This window comes from Lepidochelys olivacea (assembly GCF_965140295.1).
Source record: "Lepidochelys olivacea isolate rLepOli2 genome assembly, chromosome: 3".
NCBI classification, from domain to species: Eukaryota; Metazoa; Chordata; order Testudines; family Cheloniidae; genus Lepidochelys; species Lepidochelys olivacea.
Window position 1 is genome coordinate 136,921,426 of NC_140413.1, and position 26,815 is coordinate 136,948,240.

General features: G+C 43.0%; 1 protein-coding gene across 1 annotated transcript in view; it reads left to right on the plus strand.

Annotated features, from left to right (window-relative positions):
- The window catches only part of RYR2 (ryanodine receptor 2), a 717,900-nt gene that overhangs the window by 528,935 nt on the left and 162,150 nt on the right, over positions 1 to 26,815 (plus strand). Inside the window, exons 64-69 of the mRNA XM_084622892.1 lie at positions 9,882 to 9,942; positions 11,591 to 11,829; positions 14,221 to 14,302; positions 18,490 to 18,620; positions 20,285 to 20,605; positions 22,354 to 22,594. Of these exons, the coding sequence (XP_084479018.1) occupies positions 9,882 to 9,942; positions 11,591 to 11,829; positions 14,221 to 14,302; positions 18,490 to 18,620; positions 20,285 to 20,605; positions 22,354 to 22,594 (1,075 nt within the window). The remainder of the gene's footprint in view (positions 1 to 9,881; positions 9,943 to 11,590; positions 11,830 to 14,220; positions 14,303 to 18,489; positions 18,621 to 20,284; positions 20,606 to 22,353; positions 22,595 to 26,815) is intronic.

Genomic DNA, 26,815 nt, shown 5'->3' on the forward strand with positions numbered 1-26,815 from the left:
AGTCGAAACAGATTAGCATTTGCACATTTTTTTTATCTCTGAAAGTCACTAAAGCAAAGTCTGTTGTGGGCTGAAATGCTTAGCTGATATTCCGTGGAATTCTTCCATTCTCCCAAATGTGCTTAACTCTAGATCTGCATGTCTATCATGTTTCAGACATCACTTGACTATAAAAGTGGTCGGGTGAGTCCTTAATTTCTGCCTGGTGAAAATCACTTCATTGTCTATTCTACACCCATGGTACAATCATTCACTCTCTGCAGTCTTTTCTAACGTCATGCTGATAGAAGGCTAGCTGAAAATCTGTCCCTATGTACGTATCTTCTATAATGGGAGCAGTGAGGACTTCAGCATCCATCATTATCCATTTGGATAATTATCTGGATGATTCCAATTTGATTAAAAATACAGTTCTTAACCCAGTTCCCATATATTCCTTTCTATTTGAAGGGAAAATATCTGTTTGCTGCCGCACTGTGATATTCCAAAAGTTTATAAACCCTTCTTGTAATCAGTAAAATGAAAAAAAAATGGAAATTAGCTTGGCATCATGTTTTGAAGTTTCAGACTTCTGGGATAAGCAAAGTGGACACAGTTCACCTGTTAATCATTTTACAAAACCATGAGAGAAACGAAATTACTTGCATCTAGCAAGAGATGTTAAGAGTAACAAGAAGGGTTTCTTCAGGTATGTTGGCAACAAGAAGAAAATCAAGGAAAGTGTGGGCCCCTTACTGAATGAGGGAGGCAACCTAGTGACAGAGGATGTGGAAAAAGCTAATGTACTCAATGCTTTTTTCGCCTCTGTCTTCACGAATGAGGTCAGCTCCCTGACTATTGCACTGGGCAGCACAGCATGGGGAGGAGGTGACCAGCCCTCTGTGGAGAAAGAAGTGGTTCGGGACTATTTAGAAAAGCTGGATGTGCGCAAGTCCATGGGGCCGGATGCGTTGCATCCGAGAGTGCTAAAGGAGTTGGCGGATGTGATTGCAGAGCCATTGTCCATTATCTTTGAAAACTCATGGCGATCGGGGGAAGTCCCGGACGACTGGAAAAAGGCTAATGTAGTGCCCATCTTTAAAAAAGGGAAGGATCCTGGGAACTACAGGCCAGTCAGCCTCACCTCAGTCCCTGGAAAAATCATGGAGCAGGTCCTCAAGGAATCAATTCTGAAGCACTTAGATGAGAGGAAAGTGACCAGGAACAGTCAGCATGGATTCACCAAGGGCAAGTCATGCCTGACTAATCTAATTGCCTTCTATGACGAGATAACTGGTTCAGTGGATGAAGGGAAAACAGTGGATGTGGTGTTCCTCGACTTTAGCAAAGCTTTTGACACAGTCTCCCACAGTATTCTTGTCAGCAAGTTAAAGAAGTATGGGCTGGATGAATGCACTATAAGTTGGGTAGAAAATTGGCTAGATTCTCAGGCTCAACGGGTAGTGATCAATGGCTCCAAGTCTAGTTGGCAGCCAGTATCAAGCGGAGTGCCCCAAGGGTTGGTCCTGGGGCTGGTTTTATTCAATATTTTCATTAATGATCTGGAGGATGGTGTGGATTGCACCCTCAGCAAGTTTGCAGACGACACTAAACTGGGAGGAGTGGTAGATACGCTGGAGAGTAGGGATAAGATACAGAGGGACCTAGACAAATTGAAGGATTGGACCAAAAGAAATCTGATGAGGTTCAACAAGGACAAGTGCAGAGTTCTGCACTTAGGACGGAAGAATCCAATGCACCGCTACAGAATAGGGACCGAATGGCTCGGCAGCAGTTCTGCAGAAAAGGACCTAGGGGTGACAGTGGACGAGAAGCTGGATATGAGTCAACAGCGTGCCCTTGTAGCCAAGAAGGCCAATGGCATTTTGGGATGTATAAGTAGGGGTATTGCCAGCAGATCGAGGGATGTGATTTTTCCCCTCTATTCGACATTGGTGAGGCCTCATCTGGAGTACTGTGTCCAGTTTTGGGCCCCACACTACAAGAAGGATGTGGAAAAATTGGAGAGAGTCCAGCGGAGGGCAACAAAAATGATTAGGGGACTGGAACACATGACTTACGAGGAGAGGCTGAGGGAACTGGGATTGTTTAGTCTGTGGAAGAGAAGAATGAGGGGGGATTTGATAGCTGCTTTCAACTACCTGAAAGGTGGTTCCAAAGAGGATGGATCTAGACTATTCTCAGTGGTAGAAGAGGACAGGACAAGGAGTAATGGTCTCAAGTTGCAGTGGGGGAGGTTTAGGTTGGATATTAGGAAAAACTTTTCCACTAGGAGGGTGGTGAAGCACTGGAATGCGTTACCTAGGGAGGTGGTGGAATATCCTTCCTTAGAAGTTTTTAAGGTCAGGCTTGACAAAGCCCTGGCTGGGAGGATTTAATTGGGGGTCGGTCCTGCTTTGAGCAGGGGGTTGGACTAGATGACCTCCTGAGGTCCCTTCCAACCCTGATATTCTATGATTCTATGCCCAAAATGTGAGAGATTACTGACATTACGCCACAAAAAGATGAAACAAAGTGTAAAGTGTGTCACACCACTGCTCTTCATGTATGGTAGGCTGCTTTTCCACAGAATGTTACAACCTCTGTTGGTTTATTTTGGTGCTTACCAAGACAGTCACAGTTAGCATGATTTGACAGATTGTCCAGCTTAGTATTCTATTATTTTACATTTTGGGGAAATATTTTCAGGAGTAGTCTTTCATGGATTAATCTCTTGGATTATTTTTGTAGGATTGATAATGGGCAAACTGTAAAAACTGAGATTGTGAACTTCATATAAGGTCTGTGATGCTAGACGGAAGACAGTTTGCATTGTACATCCCAGCCCAACCAGCCTCCATTTGTGGATTGTGTGGAGAGGGCTTTGCTGGATCTATGTGATGGAGGGTATAGGTGCCACAGAAACAGCTGAGCCTAACTACTGTGGGTGCATCTTCATTAGGAAAAACAGTTGGTTCTTAATCTGCGTTAGCTAACATATGGTAAATACCACAAAGTAAAATCCTCATGACTATATAGGGCAGTTTGTAGTTTTCATGTGTATTAGCAGGTTGAAATAAAGACTGGAGGAGCCTAGAGTTTCACCTGGAACTGCTAACACACGAGAAAACGACAAACTGCCTTCTCTTCACTAGAATTTATGTTAGCTAACTTCATTTAAGAACTCACGTTTTTTTCTAGTGAAGACAAGACCTGTCTGGAAGAGGAAGAGCTCCACATGCAGATCTAGAATATAGTCAGGTCCTAGGAATTTACTTTGCTTCTTATGTGTTTTGGAATGTGTGTTTGAATGAACAAAACAAGCTTAATTGTAGCCTCAGTATGGGACTTGCTACTAGCTGGATATTAACTACATGTACTGTAGTGGTGTCCCTGAACCTCCAACTGCTAGAAGCTGGGACTGGACAGCAGGGAATGGAGCACTAGATAAATTACCCTGTTCTGTTCACTCCCTTCAAAGCATCTGGCACCAAGCACTGTCTGAAAACAAGATACTGGGCTAGATGGACCATTGGTCTGACCCAGTATGTCCGTTCTTATGAGTGGTATGGGATCTGTACACTACTCCCAAAGATAGATTAGCATATTGTGTATAGTAAAAGGAAAGACATTTGTAAAAGCTGTGTTGCCTTAATTTTGAGGAGTGCGCCACACAAAATCAGAAGCTAAGCATGATTGTTTGCCATACAGAAGAACCTGAAGTGTGTTAACCACACTGGATTACTGTGACTGGGTGCCTGGATGGACCACACTGAGAATGCCAGACTCAGGGCAGACTGCAAGAAATAGGACAGACAATCCCCCAAACTGGTATTTTATGCTATAATTAGACCTACCAAAGAGCTTCTGCAGTAGCACACTGGTTAACAAAAAGCCAAACACAGTCCCCTTTAGGCATTCCAGCCCTTGGCTCCCATCTAGACAGTCTAGTGTAATAAAGTGATAGGTTCCTGAAAACCCTATTAATCATACTTAAAGTTCTACCAATCCCAAAGGATCAGGCACTTACCCTCAGGCCAAAATGTACTTCAGATCTTACCCAAATAGCCCACTGGCGGCCAATCCTTTGTAAACTAACTAAAGACTTATTAATAAAAGAAAAGAAGGGAGTTATTAAATGGTTAAGGAATCATATACATACAAGTGATTTTCAGTGTTCATATAACATCACTGCTGTGATCCTGATCCATCTGCTGGCTTGCAAAAGTCTCTTTGGAATTATCCTAAAAGGTTAGAATCCAAATGCAGCTTAGATATAGAGTCTGCTAGAGTCTTTCCATGCCTTTTCCAGAGTATTCCATGTAACTACTTGGAAGATCTCAGTCCCACAGATTAAACTTTCCATGTTCAAAGTTTAGCTGACTAAAGATGAAAGGATCAGGCAGCTGAAGCAGGTTTTTCAAGTGCTTTGAGCACAACATGTGACTGAGGTTTCTTCTTTGTTGAGAGCACACTGTCCCATCACTTTGAAGTTAACATTCTATTTACGGTGCATACACAGGTAATCTAGTTATACTGATTAATGTAAGGTGAATGCCGATCATAGATTATATCCTGGATAAATAAGATGAAGACAATATATGTAATATTGTTAATTTCATGCAGTGTCTCACATCTTTGATCTTAAAGTCTACTGAACACAGTTGCACACACAATGTAAAAACAATTGAGACATGAAAGGAATAAGCATCTACAAGCTAATTGGGTTACATTGTTAAACTTCTTTCAGGATACAGGTAAACACAGACTTAGCATCTACCCTTGATTTCTATTACTGCAAATGAATGGGTTAATGATTGCTGGTCTAATACATCTCTTTGAAATTCACATACAAGTGAATTGTCCTGATTAGGGTGACCAGAAGTCCTGATTTTTATAGGGACAGTCCCAATTTTGGGGGCTTTTTCTTATATAGGCACCTATTATCCCCCACCTCCTGTCCCGATTTTTTACACTTGCTATCTGGTCACCCTAATCCTGATACAATTGTAATGCCTCATTAAGTTGTTATGGGTCATACACAGGTTGGCTGGTCTGCCAGTGTCACAATTACTAGTATTTTTGTTAAGGTTATTCTTCAGCATGGACTTCTTATATGCTGATTATTGGATAACTGAGATTTAACAAGGATAATTTACTGTTTGAGAGCTGTATTTGTGCACTCAGGAGAGTACGTTTATGCACTTTCATTATTATTAATGGGTTGAATTTTCCACAAATTATTTGCAGTGGAATGAGCCTTTGAAATTATATTTTCCTCATTTAAAAATTTTTTTTCTATGAATAGTTTAATTTACTTTTCAATATTGTTTAACTCTGGTATGAGATGCTTTCTCTTTATTTTCAGAGCTATCAGTGTATCAGCCCAATTCTTTATTCTCACTATTGATGACAAAGTGACATACAGTCTGAAACAAATGTTAGCCATGCTGCTAACTGACCAGATTTATCCCATTCACTTTCATGAACAGAGAGGATATTACTCAGGAGGAAAACTCTGTGGTGTTTTAAGGGGGAGGGGATGCTGTTTCTGCCTGATTGTTTGCTCCTTCCTGGGAACCTGCACAAATCCCTCCATTAAGGCATCCTGGAGATGAGTATCCATGGGATTTTGAGTGCAGGGTGTTAACACTGAATTTAATCACTAACATCAGTTCCTGAAGTATCTAGGATTTTTTCCTCAAGGTCTCCCATCCAAGTGCTGATTAAACCCAATCATTTTGCTTATGAAATCTGTTGTGATTGTAGCCCAGGGTTGAACAATCATTCAGATACCCAGTGATCACACTAACTTCTAGGATGCTTTTAGCCTGAACTCTTTAAGTGAAAATGTTTTTGCACTTGCAATTTTTATTGTTCCTTTAGCAGTTACTTAAGTATGCAGTTCCTTTAAGGTCTAGTGGTTTCTTAGCTTTGATTTACTGTACCCTGTTGTTTTAAAGTGTTTTATAATGGAAAGGCTATGTTATGGATTAGAAGAATGTGTTCTGCATTAGGCTCTAGTACCGTGCTCTGGCTACAGGTCTGTTTGGGCAGACCTGCCACAGTTGTGTTACTGCTGTAGAACTTTGTGTTGCATCAGTAGAATTCACTTAATTAGAAACTCCTAATTTCAGGTATTTGTAACTCATTTAAAAAAATCATGGTGATCTGAAATTTGATATGTGGTCTCAGCCTAGAAGCAAAATAGCCTCCCAACATTTTGAAATAAAAAAAGATTGGTCTGGTCTTTATTAATTTAGTGGCATATATACATAAATTAAAAGCGAGGGCACCCCAATTGCTTTTTGTGCTTATATGTGTTGAAAACAGAGTGGAAAAAACTAAATGCTCTAAGTCTAAAGAAATGCAAAGCCCAGAATTCTCACTGTCCCTGCTCCTATGTTTGAGAAGCAAATAGTGCTGTGAAGATGTTGGGCCAAATTCACCAATGTAAGTAAGAGCATAATTTTTCCTGACATACCTAGGGCAGACAATCCAGGAGGAAAGGAGCATACATGCTAATCCACAAAGTTCTCTCATGTATAATGGGTCTCCCAATTACTGGCAGTAGTTTTACTATAACTTTGAGTGTAATAAGTACTGAGTTATTTTGAATACTTTTCTCCAAATTAGGTCCAAACAAAACATATATGTGAAGTTCAAAAATGTTTAGTTTGCTTTTTACAGTGTTAGCAATTCAATTTTCCTTAGCTACATCCAGAATCAGAACCTGGGCTTTGAAAATACCTCATGAAAGTTTCTTCTCACAATGTTTCCAGGCAAAACAAAATAAGGAAGTACTGGAAATCTCATAATGGACCTCATTCTTGTAAAATTTCCAGGCACATTTCCAGACCAAAGGGGTTCAGATAAGCATCTGAACTTCGGATGCTTTTCCAAATATCTCAAATATTTGAAGTTAAAAAGTCGGTAGACATTGGTGATGCTATGGTCTATTTGGGAAAGCATAGTTGTGGAGGAAGGCCGTACCCTTCAGTTGCTGCTGTGCTAATTTACATGAGGAAGGTTATAGGAGTGGATGTCAATACGGATCTTGTGATTTTTAGTTCTCTCCACAATTGCTAAGCTTTCTTAAAAAAAAAAAAAGTCACCCCTTTCTGTTGCAAAAATATAGCTATCATAGACTATGTCTACACTAGATGTCTTTCTCAAAAATATATGGCCCCACAAGTAATAGGAACAGTGGAAGTGCTAGTGTAGACAGATCATCAGTGTTGTAACCACTGTTGTCTTCTAAACATGTTTAATACATGTTGGGCAGAGGTTTCCAAATGAATTGTGATTATATAACAATAACTAAATGAAGAGTAGTGAATTAAGGTTGGTTTTTCTACCTAAGTCCCAGTTCCCGCAAAGACTTGTGCACGTGAATGGTCCTGCTGAAGCTAAATTAATCCTGTTAATACACTTTTTTCAGGCAGGGCCTTAATTTAGAATTTTTGGAATTTTTAAACTTTCTTTAATTTCTTAATCTTTTAATATTACTTCAGTGTAAGTCTGATATGTCCCAGTGAAGTTTTTTCCTATTTTTACTATCAGAAAGAAAGCACACGCACACAACTTCTGGGGGGGTAGTCTTAAAAATTGGCTTGTTTTCAGCATGTTTAGACTATAGTAGACTCCACCCTACTGACCCTCACTATAGAGACTAGCTGACCCTGGCAAAGCACAGGACTCTTGCTGTGAATGTAAATAAGAGAATGTATCAACCAGTTCCTGCTGTGAGATTATGAGTAAGGCTACAATTTTTTTCACGGTTATTTTTAGTAAACATCATGACCAGGTCACGGGCAATAAACAAAAATTCATGGAGCCCATGACTTGTCCATTACTTTACTACAAATAAATGGGGGGCAGGGCTAGGTAGGGGGAAGGAGTGGAGTCCCATGTGGGGGGACTGACAGGCCAAGCCCCCCACCATATGGCCACAGCAGAGGGCACAGCCATGGGGGGCGCACAGCCCCTGCTCCAGAGCTGGCCCAGCTGTGGGACAGAGGTGAGTGACTCCCACTGCAGCCCCCACCAAGCCCCAGCATGGGGGCACATGACACTGGGAAGCCGCAAGGGGCACGTGCACCCCAAGCTGCAACCCCTGGCGAAAGCTGTGGGGCTAGGGTACACTGCTATGGCTGCAGCCCCGCCAGCCTGGGATGCCGTGGGACCAGGGCATGTGTCCCTTACCAAGTCCGGGATGCTGTGGGGCTGGGGTGGGTGCATGGACCCAGCTGCAGCTACCGATGGAAGCTGCAGGGCTGGGGCGCATGGCCTGGCTGCAGCTGCTGGCAGAAGCCCTGGGGCTGGGGTGCACGGCCCCAGCTGCAGCCCTGCCAAGCCTGGGACACCATGGGGCCGGGGCCTGCAGCCCGCGCCAAGTCCAGGACGCCGTGGGGATGGAGTGCACAGCCTGGCTGCAGCCACTGGTGGAAGCCCTGGGGCAGGCCCAGCTGCAGTCCGCCCAAGCCTGGGATATTGTGGGGCTGGGGCGCACAGCCCCGGGACGCCGTGGGGCTGGGGCGCATGGCCCATACCAAGCCTGTGCCAAGCCCGGGACGCCACGGGGCTGTGGTGCACGGCCTGGCTGCCGCCCCCACAAGCCCGGGACACCACAGGCCTGTGGCCCATGGCCCCCGCCAAGCCCAGGACATATTGGGGCTGTGGAGCACCAAGCCCCAGACATGTGGAAGTTGTGGGTCTCGGGCTCCGGCTACAGTCCCTGGCCCCTGCTGCAGCCCCCCGGAGGAAGCAGCAGGGCTGGGGCTTGCAGGGTCCTGGTTCCAGCCAGCCCCAGTTGCAGGGCAGGGGCTCACAGTCCCCACTCTTTCTCCTGAAGCCCTAGAAGTCACAGAGGTCCAGTAAAGTCATGGATCTTTGTGATCTCTGTGAGTAAATCGTAGCCTTAATTATGAGTAATGTAAAGAAGCCCTCCCAAATGCCACCATTGCATCTAGTTCTCTATGGTCTGCCTTTTGAAAATCTCTATTTCACTGAAAAACATCATTTTTCATTGTAGGTACAAATCAATGTTTAAAAACATACTACTACTCAATTGTTGGTTCCTGAAGACCAAGTAATTTTAGAAGTGTAGAAAGGAAAGAGAGAGAGAAATCCATCTTTGTAAACAGGTGGGGGAATTAACTCTAAAACAGTGAAATAATATATATGGATCATGTATGTATGGCCAAATTCTGCCCTGTGTGTTAACTAATGAGACTCCTTATTTTAGTGGATGATATCCATTTATGCCAATGTCTGAATTTGTGCTTGATACTTCATCATAAGAAAGTTTATTATAGAGCATTAGGTGGAGAACTGCAAGAGTTGTGAGAAGTATTTGTGTTGCTTTTCAGGAAGATATATCTGATTTCAAAGATCCCGTAGTAGATCACTTCAGCTTAGCTGCTATGTTCAGGGTCTAACATCTTTGTCATCTTATATGAATGCTTGTTTCTTGTATCAGTGAGGCAGCACCAAACTGAGAGCATTAGATAACCTTTGTTACCTGAGAGAAAGAAAATGAATGCTCAGATAAACTGGAATCAATTAAAGTGAAATTTTCAACAACTTAAATGAAATACAAATAGTACACTGCAGCTCTAATTAACATCACATCTAAGTGCTTCATGAGTGCCTCAGATGTTTGAGGGAGAGATGCTTTGAGTGCCTCAGCTATTTGATCAGAAATGCTTTATTGTCTGTGTAAATAAAGTTAATGCAACAAACTGCATGTTTTTAACTTGACTGTTAAAATCACGCAGAAGCTGAATTGTGCCCCTGCTGTGTCATTTACTGCTTCTTTGAAAATGACAAAAGTTAACAAAAATAGGAATGCTTTAATGCAAACTCATTTTAATTGGTGGATCATTTTGCTTCCTGTTTAGGAAATGATGCAACATCAATAGTCAACTGTCTTCATATACTTGGCCAGACTTTGGATGCAAGGTAATGCTGAATACATTTTCTAAAGTATACAAAAATCACTTAAAACTGAATAGCACATGTACAGTAGAATTGGGGGGCTGATTATCCGTACATGGCCACAGAATTTCTAAAATAAAAAAGGGTTGTCCTGCTGAAATAGTTCCTATACTGAATGTTGTTTCTTTATTGTTCTTGATAACCCAAGGGTTTGATAAGAGAACATAGAGCTTTTCATCTCTAGCTCACTGTTCCAACTCCAGGCCAGTTCAGTAGTGACCAAAAACTGCTGGCTGTTCATGGGTTTTGTCTCGAGTGAATAAGTGTCTCAAAAACTGTCATAACTATTGGAAATAAATTACTGTTTTGCTTACAACCTCATGATCAGAGAAGTCAAGAATTGAATTGGCATAGAGTGAGGCATGCTTTCACTCTTTGAGTATGTTTTTACTGCTGAGCTAACTCGGGTGATTATTTGAGATTTGCCCTTAACCTGTCCAAACACAAAAATTCTGACCTGAGTTTAGTGGTGTTTTCAGCCCAGGCTAGCTGACTCAGCTGGGTCTATAGGCTAAAGTGTGGCTGTTGCATTTGTTCAAGCCAGTAAAGTGCCCACTCAACCACTCAAGTGCTGATAGTCCTCGGATGCCCTCCTCACAGTTCCCCCTGACATGTCCAGAAGCACAGACAAGTTCTCCCACAATTCACTAGGTAGAAGAATCACAGAGCAGCTCACACCAGCGCTAAGAACCATGGCATGTGCCCCCCCAGAAGGCCTGGTGACACATGGGTGAGTGCAGTAGCAGTGAGGATATAGTGAGTTGAGTATGGCTTTGCAGTATGGCTGCCCACACTTAGGCTAGGTTAACTCAGGTGCCAGTCACCCAAGTTAACTCTTCAGTGAAGGCATACCCATAGAAAGGTCCCTCCAGGTCAGGATTGAGGCACTTTTATATAGCTGTATATGGAAGTTTGCATTGCTGCCACCCATGCAGTACATATTCTGTGAATAAAAGAGGTTACTTTAGTCTCCTGGCCTGTCAATCTAGCGTTTTTCACCTGGGCTGAGTTCTCTCACACAATCACAATGAAAACTCTGTGAAATTGTACTTTGCTATGAATAGAGGACCCCTACAGTCAACTCAGCTAGCCTTGTGTTTCTGTTTGAGGACAGTGACACTGAATTACAATATTGCATACAAGTGATTGTAGTTATATGACCAACATGTTCATGTTGCTCTTTTTCTACTACAGATTTTAACTGTGGCTTTCAGAAAACCCATTCTGATTTTTAAAATTGCTGAAGCAAAATCTGGCTATGGGTAGCATTTTGGCTTGCAGCTGCAAACAACCATAAGCTTTCTATTTTGATGATTTAGCAGGCTTCCTCATTCCTTGTTCTTATGAAGCATTTAAGCCCTTTCCTTAAGAAGCCGAGTCAATGTAAAATGAATTGAAATCCCTTCTGGTCTGCAGAGTGACACTCTGACACTGCTTTTCAATTGGAACATGCTTGCTTGAATTGCTTTCTTGTGGGAAAGAAGATTTTACCCAATAGGAAGGTTTTCCCAAGATCTTGTGTGTCTTTTTTTTATATCAGTCAGGAATAGACTTTGTTTTGTGCTTTCTCTAACAGAATATGATCTTTAATTCTTTTATATGTAATGCACAGGACTGTGATGAAGACTGGTCTGGAGTCTGTTAAAATGGCATTGAGAGCATTTTTGGATAATGCCGCAGAAGATCTGGAGAAGACAATGGAAAATCTTAAGCAAGGCCAGTTTACACACACAAGAAATCAGCCAAAAGGAGTGACACAAATCATTAACTACACCACAGTGGCTCTCCTTCCAGTGCTCTCTTCATTATTTGAACACATTGGACAGCATCAATTTGGAGAAGACATAATATGTATGTATTATTTAGAAATGCCAGACAGCTAATGATCTTTCTTGTTTTGTACTGAGGGTTATTACAGATTGGCTTCTAATATATGGGGACAAATCCTGACAAAACTCTGCCAAAATGTTCACTGATTTAAATGAGAATTTGTCTTAAGCTTAGAATAAGGTATGCAGGTTTTATCTCATTGTGTACAAATTTGGGAAGGCGTGTGGATTTGTGGTTAGAAGATAGGATTAGAAATCTGGATTATATTTCTGGCTCTGCCATAGACTTGCTATGTGATCTGGCATAAATCACGGAGTCTCACTCTGCAGCAGTTTATCCATCTGTAAAATGGGAATAATAATATTTATCACACAGGCGTGTTGCAAACTTAATTTTTGTATAGAACTTTGAAGTTCTCTGATGATATCTGTTGTAATGCAACCTCATTCATTCAAACTTTTCAAGCAAGGTTATGTCACCTGACTTTAGCTGCAAACATGACCTTCTTTCAGTTGATGGGGTGTCAAATGGGTGCATGAGACAGAACAGGAGGAACTGCTGAAGACATCTGCAAGGGTCTGATGTGGGGAGGTACTTCTGAAGCTCCATTTCTGTGGAGTGTAGGAGCACAGTTGATGTAGAACGTACATTTTGTAAATCACCTCATTTTGGAGAGACTAAAGCTGTTTTCTCACAGTGCCTCTTACAGTCCACAAAGCAGAGTTTCAATCTTGTACTGTTTAGAAGCCCCATGGGAATTCTAATAGCCAGCTCCCCTTCTATTGTGGGCAGCAATTCTTCTCTTTCAACAATTCTCCATTTCTGAGCTGGCCAGCTTCAAGGAAGGAGGCCACTCAGGGAGGATCTAGAAAAAGATCAGACTCAGTCATCTGCATTTTCTATGCCTGAGAAAATATAAAATAGCTCTGTGGAAAATGGTTTTCTGATATTTATAATTTGACTGGGTGATGCTATACTATAATTTTTATTTCTTTATAAATGATGGCTGAAGACATTTAATTTCAGTGTCTAATTAACATAATCCAAAACTTAAAAGCTGTGGGACTATACCTATAGAATATCAGGTATACTCCTACTCCTTTTTGTTTTCTGATCCCGATAGAATTTCATCAGTAGCCTCTGATACTTTATTACTTACAAGATTTTAATCACCTATTCTATCTGATTGTTATTCAGTTATTATAAACCCACTAATAGTATGAATTGTTGGTTAATTTAAACTGTGCTTACCTATTTTATGTAATGCACACAAGCACCACTTCTCTTCACATTGTGTTTTAGGAATAACAGCCATTTCGCTGTGGAGGAGATAGCCCTCCTTGTCATCCCAGTTTGTGTATTTTTTCCCTCAGTTGGGCAGTTACTTCTTAATGCTGGGCAGTTTTATCTGTTGTTAATAAATTTTGAAAAAGTGTTTTATTCAGATATGACAGTTATTGGCTTTAGAAGAGAGTCTCTGGAGTGGCTCGTAAGTGGGAGGAGTTAGCTAGAATGTCAGCCCAGCCAATCAAAAATATCTGCCTCTGCCTCATACTGTGTGAGGGACTGAAAAACCATCTCTACTGTTTTACTCTCCAATTTGATCAATTCAGTTTTTTACAGCTGCACATAGAAAAACAGTGTTGGTCTTTACACTAGAATGCATAATATGATGATTGTTATTCCTGAAAACAAGCAATGAACAGAAAAGTTGTTTTGGGGATCAGGTGTTTTGGTTCCCTTGCCTGACTAATGAATACATCATTTAGATGCTATTTACCTGTAGCTTTGTCTAAAAATGAGATACTATCATTAATCATTAACTGTAATTTACAAAATTAAAAATCTGTTCCGCAAGAGTATTTTTCTACTGTTGTATATTTTACAAAGCATAATGCATTCTTAAATTGGTTAGTTCTCTGATTATATTTTCCTTTTACTCATTTAACACTTTAGATAGTTGCTGTGAGAATTCCCTGCTTTTAAAGCACTGCTAGCAATTGGAAAAGATTCAGTACACTGTAGTGCATAGATTATTTAATAAATCAAGTCTCAGCTTCTATAACTATGCATTATCCTAACAAAGATGGTTTGCCATTTTTCACAGCAAAATAGAGAGCGTTTATGGTACATTAAATATGATATTGTTCTCAGTATATGCTTTCTATTGAATTAAGTGGCATTTTTTCATAAAAAGCTATGTCAGCATCTGGCCATAGGACTACTTTTTGGATTTACACAGTGATTTCTATAGTTGGTGTTTGGTAGCTTGAACTCATTAGTATGCAGGTTGTCAAGTTAAATATAATTAGATTGTCTCTATATTTTAAACCCACTGTGTAGACTAAAATGGAATGCATTAAAACCTTTTTTTTTTTTTTTTTTTACTTCTTCCTTGTCTGTTTCCCTTAGTGGAAGATGTTCAGGTCTCTTGTTACAGAATATTGGCCAGCTTGTACTCTCTAGGAACCAGCAAGAGTATCTATGTGGAGCGGTAAGATGAAAAATCATGTACATAATTGGAATCTTCATATACACACTTAATCGTATAAGTAGTCACCACATGTGTTCTTTGTTAGAATGTTTTCTCAGGTGGAAGCTTTAATAAAGCACAAAAAGGAGTGTAGAGAGAAGTTGTGGGTGAGAGCAGGGCAAAATCAAGTACCCCTAATAGAAAAGAGAATTGTGATTTAGTATAATAAAATTTAAATATTCGCATATAACTATGTAAAAAGATAGTCTTCAATTAAAACCGAAGAGATTCTTATTCTAAAATATATTTCATGCTTGCATTGGGACTGCAGGATCTGACTTTTTTTGTATAATACAAGCAGTATACAAGTATAATTACAAGGAGAACTTAGAGAATTTTATGAGTTCTAGAAGGGGAAAACGCAAATTTTCATTTCAATTATTGTTATAATTGTTCCTTGTAGATTGATTAACTTCACTGTACTTTATGGTTATCCCTCATTTATCTTTGTTCGTGACTGATGTTAAAAACTTACCTTTGTTCTACAGAAATGTGGTGTTTTTACATTTTGTAAATAAAATGTTATCTATTCGTTTTGCAGTTTCATTCTAATGGGTAAGACACCCAGTCAGAATTACTGAATTTTGTTCATTCATGATTCTATTAACAAATCAAATGAAAAAATCATAATGCATCAAAAATGTATTTCTTGCATTTGTACTTCAAGTAGAGGTGGATCTGAGCTATACAATTCAAGACTCTTGAATCAGGTCTGGAAGGACTCATTCTCAAAAAATCACTGTTGAAAACAATCAGTGATTCTACAGAATCAGTCAGATAGGCCATAAAGCAAGGCAGAGAGAGAACTTTATTCATAACCGTGTGTACTTTCATCAAAACACTAATTAAACTTTACAACAGTCTGCAACATCCCAGCAGGTTTAATTATCTACAGAATGGGTGGGCAAACTTGTTGGGCTGAGGGCCACATCTGGGTGGGGAAATTGTATGCAGGGCTGGGGCAGGGGGTTGGGGTGCGGAAGGGAGTGCGGGGTGTGGGGGGAAGTGTGGTGTGCAGAAACGGGCTCAGGGTAAGGGATTGGGGCAGAGGAGGGGTGCAGGACGGGTGCAGGATTTTACAGGGGGCTCAGGGCAGGGAGTTGGGAGGCGGGATGCAGGAGGGGTTTGGGCTCTGGCCTGGCGCCGCTTACCTAAAGCAGCTCCGGGGTGGCAGCGGCATGCACCACGGCCAGGACAGGCTCCCTGCCTGCCTGCCTTGGCCCCACGCCACGCCCTCTGCCTGCCCCCGGACCGCAGGGACATGGTGCCGGCCGCTTCTGAGAGCGGCACGGGGCCTGCGGCACGACGGGGGGCAATCCTGCGGGCCGGATCCAAAGCCCTGAGGGGCCGGATCTGGCCCTCGGCCTTAGTTTGCACACCCTGATCTGCAGTCTGCCGGGGGGGAAACTGACAAATAGGAGAGATCAAGTGACTTGCTCAAGGTCACAGCAAAGCAGTAGCAGACCCAGAATAGCACTGAGGAGTGTAATGACCACTTCCTTGCCAGGGTGTCTGTTTCTCTACCCCTTTCCATTAAATCTCATAGCTTGTATACGGGTAGGGTTGCCAACTTTCAAATCGCACAAAACCAAACACCTGTACCTCGCCCCTGCCCTTCTCTGAGACCCCACCCATGCCTCCTCCTTCTCCAAGGCCCTGTCCCCACTCACTCCATCCCCCTTCCCTCCGTTGCTCGCTCTCCCACACCCTTACTCACTTTCACTGGACTAGGGCAAGGTGTGGGAGGGGGTGCGGGCTCCAGCTGGGGGGGGGTGATCTGGGATGGGACCGGGGATGAGGGGTTTGAGGTCCAGGACAGGGCTCAGTACTGGGGCAGAGGTTTGCAATGTGAGAGGCAGTGCAGGGTGTGGGCTCTGGGAGGGATTTAGGGTGCAGGAGGGGGTTATGATATAGGGCAGGGGGTTGGAGTGTGGGAAGGGGTCCTGACCTGGGCATAGGAGCAGCAAGGCAGCTGTGCATGGTGCATGCTGCCCACACCCACAGGTGCCGCCCCTGCAGCTCCTATTGGCCACGGTTCTTCACCAATGGGATCTGAGGAGCCAGCACTCGGGGCGGTGGCAGTGCGTGGAGCTTCCTTGATTGCCCCTGCGCCTAGGGGCTGCAGGGACATGTTGGCCGCTTCCGGTAGCCACGTGGAGCCAGGGCAGGCAGGGAGCCTGCCTTAGTCCCGCTGCGCTGCTGACTGGAATTTTAACGGCCAAGTCAGCGGTGCTGACCAGAGCCTGCAGGGTCCCTTTTCGACTGGGTATTCCGTTCGAAAACCGGACTCCTGGCAACCAATTTGGGAGTCAGAATGTAAGGTTGCAACAAGTCAATTAAAGTCAAGTCAAATAAGTTGCATTGTTTCAGCTATCAAAATTCAGGGATTCTGTACTATGTAAACTTGTTTCTTTTACAAACCACTGCATCCTGGTAAAAGGGCTCTGATTTGCATGATGACCGACATTATTTCTCAGTAGCCCTTAGTCTGGAAATCTCTGTACTCTATCAAAGAGCCATTATTATCCAATAAGAGTGGAAGGATGTGTAACTCCAGAGAGACATACATAGTCACTGTACTCCAAATGGCTACTGCCTTCAGAACTGCTATCTATCTATAACACTGTGCTCATAACAAACATGGCCACCTCAGCCTTTGACCTCACCCCCACTTGTCACCCCATCTAATCACAAATAGAATTAAGTTTAAAAATAATTACTCTCCAATGAGAAATAAAAATATATGCAATTATATGTGAATGCTTTCTAAGTGGCTTATATTTTACATATTGGTCTTATATGAAATTATATATTGACTCATACAAGAGCTATTGTGAAAGTGAAGTGGCCTCTTTCATCTATTATAGTCCACAAGCATCAATGCATATAGAAAGTGAATAGCATGCTATCTTACAGATATATGTGAAACATGTTCTTTTCATGAGGACATAATGTGGGTCAGGGAGGAAATCAGGAGGGTAAATAGCTATGAGAGTGGAGTTAGATATGATGGAGTCAGAAGCTGAAGTTCCTGTGTTTATTGTGGGTATTATGGATTGGGAATTCAATGGCAGTCTGTTACAGCAGAAATTCCAGGTTTCTCCTTTCTCCTAAGTCAGAAAGGAAGGCAGGATTTTGACAAAACTGCAGAATTTCTGTGACTTCTAGGAATCTCCTCAAGTTCTCCAGTTTGATTCTTACTTCCTCGTGCATGTTTTAGTCCAAAAGAAATTAGAAATGGCTTGTTCATCTCTTGATACTAAGCCATCTTTATTTAAAGCTGCCCACAAGCTTTTCAGAATGGTACAACACCTGATAGTCATTTTGACAGTCACGTACTACAATAAAATTGACTTGCCTGTGGGATCTAATGTACCCTTTACATCAATGGTTCTCAAAGCCGGTCCGCCAGTTGTGCAGGGAAAGCCCCTGGCGGGCCGGGCTGGTTTGTTTACCTGCCACGTCCTCAGGTTCGGCCGATTGTGGCTCCCACTGGCCGCGGTTTGCAGCTCCAAGCCAATGGGGGCTGCGGGAAGCGGTGCTGGCCGAGGCATGTGCTGGCATGCCCTTCCCGCAGCCCCCATTGGCCTGGAGCAGTGAACCGCGGTCAGTGGGAGCCGCAATCAACCGAACGTGAGGACGCGGCAGGTAAACAAACCCGCCAGGGGCTTTTCCTGAACAAGCGGCGGTCCGACTTTGAGAACCACTGATTTAGATATAATGATGGTAACATTTGGCCTCTTGATCCATCAGTTTATTCAGTAGCTTTCGGTCAATGGGAGACACTGTTTAGTCAGTATTATCTGAAATTGAGAGGAAATAATAGGATTACTATCGTTATTGTTATTGTACTAGTGCTGTGTTTTCCTTGTATGCTCCTTGGTAGCTCTCGGCAAATATAAGTAGGCCCAGCTTTGACATTTTATATATAACATTTTATTTGTGTAATGGCAGAAAGTTGATGTTCTCTGATATCTGTTAAATGGATTTTTCTGTTACTGTGTTAGTAGTAATAACCATGTAGCAGATTCTCTCTTTGAGAAGACTATAGTTTATAATAAAAGTAAGGATGATACTGAACTAGCTCTGAGTATATTCAGAAAAAAATATGTGTGTATAAATAACAATGAGCATTTGTGAATTCACAGGCAGCGCTCAGCCTTAGGAGAATGTTTGGCTGCTTTTGCTGGTGCCTTCCCTGTGGCCTTTTTGGAAACTCATCTGAACAAACATAATACCTACTCTATCTACAACACCAAGTCTTCAAGAGACAGAGCAGGTATATCCAGACCCTCGCAGGCAGGCATTTTAACATCTGGATTTCACACACAATTGTGGTTGTCTTACTCACTGCATATTTACATGCATTTTCTATTACAACAATCCTGCCTTTCATTTACTGATCTGTTTATATTCATTTGCTAGATGGTAGGTTAAATCTTGCAAAACTCAATTTTTTCATTCCTTTTTGAGCTGCCCAGTGTTGCATATGGAGATATTATTATTATTTTGGAATTAACTTGCCAAACTAGTTCCTCCTCATTCTGATCACGTTGATACATTGCAACACAGAAGCTATTTGTATTGTATATAAATAAGTGGTTTTATATAAGGTTTATTTTATATGGCAAATCAGGTAGAGATTTTAATACTGCCTACTATCATGTAATAAAATGGCATATCCTAATGAACAGTTTTATTTCCTCATCTCTCATTTTCAGCCTCAACTCTTACTTCCATCTCTGGGACTTACCCGTATCTTTAATTGGGACTAAATATTTTGATACACTGTATGCCCTTAACAAGTAAATACTTAGGATAGCATGACATAAATTGTTTGCTATGGTGTATTCTGTATTTTAAGTGTAGGAAATACCACAGCAAAGGCAAATATAAATAAGTAAACATTTGTTAATGTAAAGGAGTACTTGTGGCACCTTAGAGACTAACCAATTTATTAGAGCATAAGCTTTCGTGAGCTAATTGGTTAGTCTCTAAGGTGCCACAAGTACTCCTTTTCTTTTTGCGAATACAGACTAACACGGCTGTTACTCTGAAATTTGTTAATGTAGAGCCCCCTTCAGAGGGCTATTTAATAAAAACATAATTGGGGAATTAAAGCTGTGCCTTATGCTGTTCCTATTGCAAATATTTTAGAGGTTCTGTTGATTAACTTGTATTATTTCAAACTACCATGGGTGAAATTAAAAACTGGACAGCTACCTTTCATAGTAGTAGAATATAGTTTTATTTTGTTATTTCTCATTCTAAATATAATGCATACTACAAATATTGCAAAATGAAAAACACTATGCTATAGTATACAACAATTACTTAATGGCATCTTATGTATAACTTCAGCCATTCAATTTTAAAAGAAGAGCAACTGATTCATTCTTCTATAGAGCTACAGTAGTCTATCTGGCAAATGTCAGTGTCTACATTAATAGGTAATATGTTCTGGTAATTTTAGTACATCCACACTAGCCTATACTATCTCTTGTGGAAAGAAATATCCTTTTATTAATAGTAATAATAATAATTTGAATATACTTTTACTGAGGATTTCAGAATGCTTTCCAAACTTCAATTAAGCAAGCATTAATGCAGCTCTGTGAACAAATATGTGTGATGTATTCAGTATTAAAATGAGACGTAGCCTGATTTTGAAAAACAGCCCAGAGTATAGGCAGATACAAACAGTTTGGCTCCAACTTCAGTACTGGCACTAATCTTACTACACAAGTTGACACTTCCATTGAAGCTAATGTATAACTCTCTACTCAGTTCCATAAAAGCACTCTTTCTTTGTATCGCAAGCTTTATCTGCCAGATGGACATGCTGTGAAAGAGAAAATAAAAGTAGAATGGAAAAACATTTGGATATAAATATTTTATATGTGTTTTCTCTTTGTGATACATTTTATTTTTATTATTTTCTAGCTCTCAATTTGCCAATCAGTGTAGAAGAGGTTTGTCCAAAAATTCCTTCCCTGGAGAAGTTAATGGAAGAAATTGTGGAATTGGCAGAGTCTGGTATCCGTTACACACAAATGCCACATATAATGGAAGTGATATTGCCTATGCTGTGTAGCTACATGTCACACTGGTGGGAACATGGACCAGAAAACAATCCCGACAAGGCTGAAATGTGCTGCACAGCCTTGACCTCAGAGCACATGAACACTCTGTTGGGTAACATACTGAAAATCATCTATAACAACCTGGGTATTGATGAGGGAGCCTGGATGAAGAGATTAGCAGGTAAGATTTAAAGATATGAATAATTTGGGTCTGATTCTTCTGTCTCTTACATCAGTTCACATTGATGTCAATAGATTTACTGTATATTTACCCCACTTGAAGTTGGAGGAGAATCAAGCCCATATTCTACAGGCTCTTTGAATAATATAAAGTCTAATTAAATGAGACAATAAAACAGCAGTTCTTTGAAAGAGAGATACTATATCTTAAACTAATTGGTATATATCATGTTGAACTTCATAATAAGCCATGGCCATCACTGCATTGTAATATGCCATTTACTGAACTAAAAGAATTATATTTGTGCCACCATTTATCTATACGTACAGAAGGCAGTTGCGTGCTATTACAAAATCTGGTTCTTGAAGTGTTGTCATTAGGCTTTATGACTAACACCCTATCGCCATTCCACAGGGTCTGTTCTGTGCCCCAGTTTCTAATTAGTTCCTTGGGAGTATGACCCCTTTAGTGTGCTTGGGCCCCAAGGATGCACACAGTTCCACAGAGGCAGGCCTGTGGCCTCCAAGAATCCAGAACTGAGCCTTCAGGCACCCACAAACTGTATCTGTCTCTATGGTTCCCTGCAGCGAGTCCAGCCAAAGCCAGACTCCTGCAGAAGGCTTGTGCTGTGCCCCTTCAGGGTGCAATGCTCTTAGTGATTATTTGCAGCGAGTCCAGGCAGCCTTTTCCAAACAAAGCAACAATTTATTTATCACCTGATGTACAGAATCTGGAAATCCTTAGGTTAGGGTAGAGAGGCAAAGGTTAAGAGTTCAGCATGGCCAATGCTAGGCCAGGACTCCCTTGAGCCATGCTGCCATCAAAGCTATCTAGGCTCTCTCTCAGTCTCAGTTCCTAGTCCCATGTGTGTGTGTTCCTGTGTCTCTCCAAAGGCCAGCTCTTAACCCAGCCACCTGACTCCTTTCCCCTTTGTTCTCCAGCTGGAGCCTTTGCTCTGCTTCTCCGTGCAGAGATATGGGAGGGAATCTCCTTCTTCTTGGCTGTTGGTTGCTAAATGTGAATGTCTTGGCCATTGGGGTTCCCATTCTCTTTCTGGATCCTCCATTGATATGGGTTGGTTTCAGCCAATCCTTTAATGACCCATTCATATCACCCTAACAGTTGCATGACTCAACACCTCATATCCTCTGTTTTGCCCCATGGACAGCTTTTTACACTCCATGCATAGCAATGCAAAGCACAAGGAAACTGAGGCACTCATAGGAATCATAAAAATATTATCAGAATTTCCACTTCAGCACACACTCCTTTGAGATGGGAGCTCACTTTTAGGCTTTTTTTTTTTTTTTTTTTTTAAAGAAAGATGATACTACATTGGGTCTTATTCAGAATCACAAAGGTGAAAGGCTGAAAACACAGTTGATTTGTTGATTTGTCACCCTGTAAAACTTTCTCTCCTCCCTGGAAAAGTCACTTTTGCCCTCTGATTCAATTTCACATGAGTTTTCAATGCTTACTGTCTTCTTTCTGTTGTTTTTGATGCTTATGTTTTTGTTAACATCCAGGACTGGAACCCCATTTTGATAGTCACTGTAAAACAACATAGGCAAACATGTTCCCTGCCGCAAATGGCCTCACTGAAGTCCGTGCAGAGCTCCCATTGACTTTAAATGGGACCAGGATTTCACCCTAGTTCTTTAAAATAAAATACACGATAAAAAAGGTAAAGGTTTTAGATTACGCTTTGTGGTCAAGTGTTTATTATAGTATTGATTTGCCTTAAATAGTGTTTTCCCAGCCTATCATAAGCAAAGTGAAGCCCCAGCTCTTAAAGACCCACTTCCTGCCACTGATGGATAAGTTGAAGAAAAAAGCAGCAATGGTTGTATCAGATGAAGACCATCTAAGAGCAGAAGGCAGAGGTGACATGTCTGAGGCTGAACTGCTTATCCTAGATGAGTTCACCATTTTGGCACGGGACCTCTATGCCTTCTACCCTTTGTTGATTAGATTTGTGGACTATAACAGGTACGTGAAAAGAAAAAATTTAGTGAATCCTTTCAAAACCTAGTTATGTTTCTTGATACTTCATTTTGTGTCTTAATTATGTTCTACACTCAATTTAAATAACTTTTCTTCACACAATCAATTTTAAAGTGAAATTAATGGTACCTTATTGCAGACTTAATTCAATTTTAGGGAAGGGATTTGGAGCAAAATCACAAAAAATAATTTCCCATTGCATTTTACCTGGTGACGTAGACCCAGGCCAGTTGGGTACAGCAGAGTAGCAGAAGGCAGATATACTGGCCATTGGATTAACTGTTTTCTGTTCCCTGACGACCAGAGCAGGGGCTGCTCCAGGCTAATGAGAACACCTGACTCCAATTAACCTACAAAGAGTCAGGTCAGGCCATTAAGCTAATGTGACCACCTAACTCCAATTAAGGCCCCTCTGATACTACAAAAGGGCTCACTCCAGTCAGGCAGAGGAGAGCCAGGGAGCCAGATGAGAGGAAGTGCGGCTGAAGGGCTGGTTAATGAAGACACCCTCAAGTCATTGGTGAGGGAGCCCTAAGGTAAGGGTGAAGAAGGGAGAAGCAGGAGAGCTGTGGGGAAGTGGCCCAGGGAAATTTGACAACTCTGGCAGTGAAAGGTTGGCTGCCAACAGCTGCTACCATTAGGGTCCCTGGACTGGAACCCGGAGTAGATGGCAGGCCCGGGTTCCCCGCAACCCACCATTACAGAACTACCTCCTGGGAGCGGGATACAGGCCCCTGTCAGGACAGGAGGCTAAACTGTTTTGGTATAAGGCCGTAGGAGCAACAGAGACTGTGGAAATTCTCTCACCAACCTACTTGCTGGCTTATGATGAAATGGGCTCAGTAGACTATATCCCTGGCCCTAGAGAGAGAAGGGCTACATGGAGGGTTGCAGTGAGCCTCTGAAGCTAGCATAAACTGCCTGGAAGCGCGGGACGCACGGGGACAAGGTCGGAGTTCTGTCACAACTGGTGTTAGTAGTGGGATTGTGATTGTTCACAGCATGGCGGAACAAAGAGATTTTTTAAAAAAAAGTGTACTAGGGTTTTTGGTTTGGGGTTTTTGTTTGTACCACAATGGAGGAGGTGGTGAGAGCGCTGGTGCAAGCCACGGCGGCCCAGCAGGAGGCAACCTGGGCTCAGGCAATGGCACAACAGGAGTCCATGAGGCTACAGCAGGAAACCAACCAATTATTAATGAGCCAGGCAACCCAATATCGAGCCCTCCTGCGCGAGATAATGGACCAGCTCAAGATCCTCACCACCCAGGCCTGGGGGTCCAATGGGACCCAAACCCTGAGGGCAACCGGTTGTTTGCCAAAGATGACAGCAGAGGATGATGTAGAGGCATATCTCCTCTCATTTGAAAGGTCTGCTCAGCATGAGGCCTGGCCCCAGGAGCAGTGGGCCAGCGTTTTCACCCCTTTTTTGTGCAGAGAGGCCCAGAAGGCCTACTTTGATCTGCCCACCGAGGACACCGCTGACTATTCCCGGGTGAGGGCAGAGATCCTAGCACGATCGGGGTGACAGCAGCGGTATGGGCCCAGAGGTTCCAGGAGTGGAAATACAGGGAGAATAAACCTCCGAGGTCCCAACTATTCAACCTCATACACTTCGCTCGGAAGTGGCTATGGCCCAAGGCATGCAGCCCAGAGGAGATTTTGGAGATTTTGGTAATGGACCATTACATGCAGGGACTGCCGCCAGATCTCCGCAAATGGGTATGCCAGAATGATCCATCCACCTACGACGAAATGATCACATTGGTGAAAAGATGGATGACAGACAGGGAGTTGACCCAACTCCCCAAGGAAGGCCCTCACGAAGCAAACACTTGACCCTGACCCTGGCGGGTCGGGTAGCCAAATCCCCAGGGAGTCCTAGGTGGAAAAAGAGGGGGACCAAAAACAAGCCGGGAACCCAGAAGGAAGGAAAAGCCCTGAGTGGGGGGGACCCTGGGAATAAACCCCTAACTCACGTGATAGGGGAGTGACTAGAAGTAATTATAAGTGTTACAGGTGCTGGGAGTTGGGGCACATAGCGGCCCAGTGCCCCAATGTCTAGAGTCCATGCAGTGTAACCTGGGGGATGGGTTAGACCCATGCAGCCTACTCAATATTGTAGGGGTTGCAGTCACCCCACATAAATATACAAGGCAGGTAAAGTTGAATGGGGTAGAAACTATGGCACTCGTAGACTCGGGGAGTGCTATCACCCTAATTTCTGGTAAATTAGTGAAGCACAGCCAGTTAATGTAGGGTAAGCATACGGGGGTAACCCATGTCCATGGGACTGTTAGTTGCTACCCCATCATACCAGTGAAAATTGAAATTCAGGGAAATGTCACTGGGGTAAAAGCAGGGGTAGTCCCAAACCTCCCGTACCCCGTGCTCATAGGTAGAGATTTCCCCAGGTTTGGAAACTTGCTCCCACAGGAGGAATTGGAGGGAGAGGAGCTCCCCGAACTTCAGGAGGCTTCTGCGGCAGAATGTCACCTCCCATTTTTTGTGGAAATTTCCCAGGAGCTATTCCCTGTCCCATGGAAAGGCAGGAAGACCAAGAGAGAAAGAAGGGCGGCCAAGGCTTTGGGTACCCAAATCCTGATACAAAGACAGAGGGCCGCCTCTGTAGGCAGACGTACACGGGCAACCGAAGGGGAGGGTCCCGAGATGGAGGAGGGGTCAGAGACCACTTCCAACCCCAACCTCATGGAGCCAGCCGAGAGGGCAGAGACACATCCCTCAGAGTGCGGGCTGATAAGCCCTGGGAGAGAGACTTTTGGACGGGACCAGGTGGAAGACCCAAGGTACGAGAACACCAGGAAGGAGGTGGCTGAGATAGATGGGGTACCTATAGAGGGAAAGGCCCGGGGGCCAGGGCCTTATTTTGTGATCAAGAGGAATCTCCTATACCGGGTCGTGGAAATGCAGGAGCAAGAGGTACACCAGCTCCTTGTACCCCAGAAACACCAGAAGGCAATATTAAGCGTCGCTCACAGTCACTTTTTGGAGGGTACCTGGGAGTGGAGAAAACCCAGGGGAGAATCTTACAGAAGTTCTTCTGGCCAGGGGTACATGAAGCATCTGGCGGTACTGTGCCTCTTGCCCCGAATGTCAACTGCACAGCCCTTGTCCACATCTAAGAGCTCCTCTGGTACCCCTGCCGATCATCGAAGTTCCGTTTGAGCGGATCACCATGGATCTTGTGGGGCCGCTAGAGAAAACGAACAGAAGTCACCAGTATGTGCTTGTCATCCTAGACTATGCAACCAGCTACCCAGAAGCTGTCCCCTTATGAAACACAGCTTCCAAGAGCATTGACAAAGAATTAGTGGCAGTCTTTGCCCGGGTAGGGCTACCAAAAGAAATCCTCACAGACCAGGGAACACCATTCATGTCCAAGTTGATGAAGGACCTCTGTTCCCTGCTACATGTCCAGACCCTGCAGACCTCAGTTTACCATCCACAAACCGATGGTCTGGTGGAAAGATTTAACCGGACCCTCAAGGCCATGATAAGAAAGGTGGTAAGCAAGGATGGGAAAGATTGGGACAACCTACTACTGTACCTCATGTTCGCCATCCATGAGGTCCCCCAAGCTTCCACTGGATTCCATAATGCAACCTCTGAGGCATCCTGGACATAGCCAAGGAAATTTGGGAGAAGGAACCAGGTGAGGGGAAGAACGTCATAGATCATGTGCTACGGATGAGGGACCGGATAGCCCGGGTCACTCCCATAGTGAGGGAGCACCTAGAGAAGGACCAAGAGGCCCAGAGAACCTACTACAACCGTCAAGCCAAGGTTCATCAGTTTCAACCTGGTGGCTGAGTAATGGTACTGGTACCCATGGCCGAAAATAAGCTGTTGGCTGAGTGGCAAGGGCCCTATGAAATAGTTGAACCCGGAGGGGAAGTAAATTACAAGGTGTGACAACCGGGACGTTGAAAACTAGAGCAGATATACCACGTCAGCCTTCTGAAACCCTGGCATGCGCGAGAGGCATGCACAGTAGTTTGAGAAGAGCTGGACCCAAAAATCCTGAACAGGTGAGGGTGTCTTCTGATCTAACGACAGCCCAGAAGAAAGAGATAACTGAGATGATCACCCAATATCAAGATGTATTCTCAGCAAAGCCGGGTCGCACAACCGGGACATATCACCACATCATCACAAACCCTGGGGCCGGAGTAACTATGAGGCCCTACC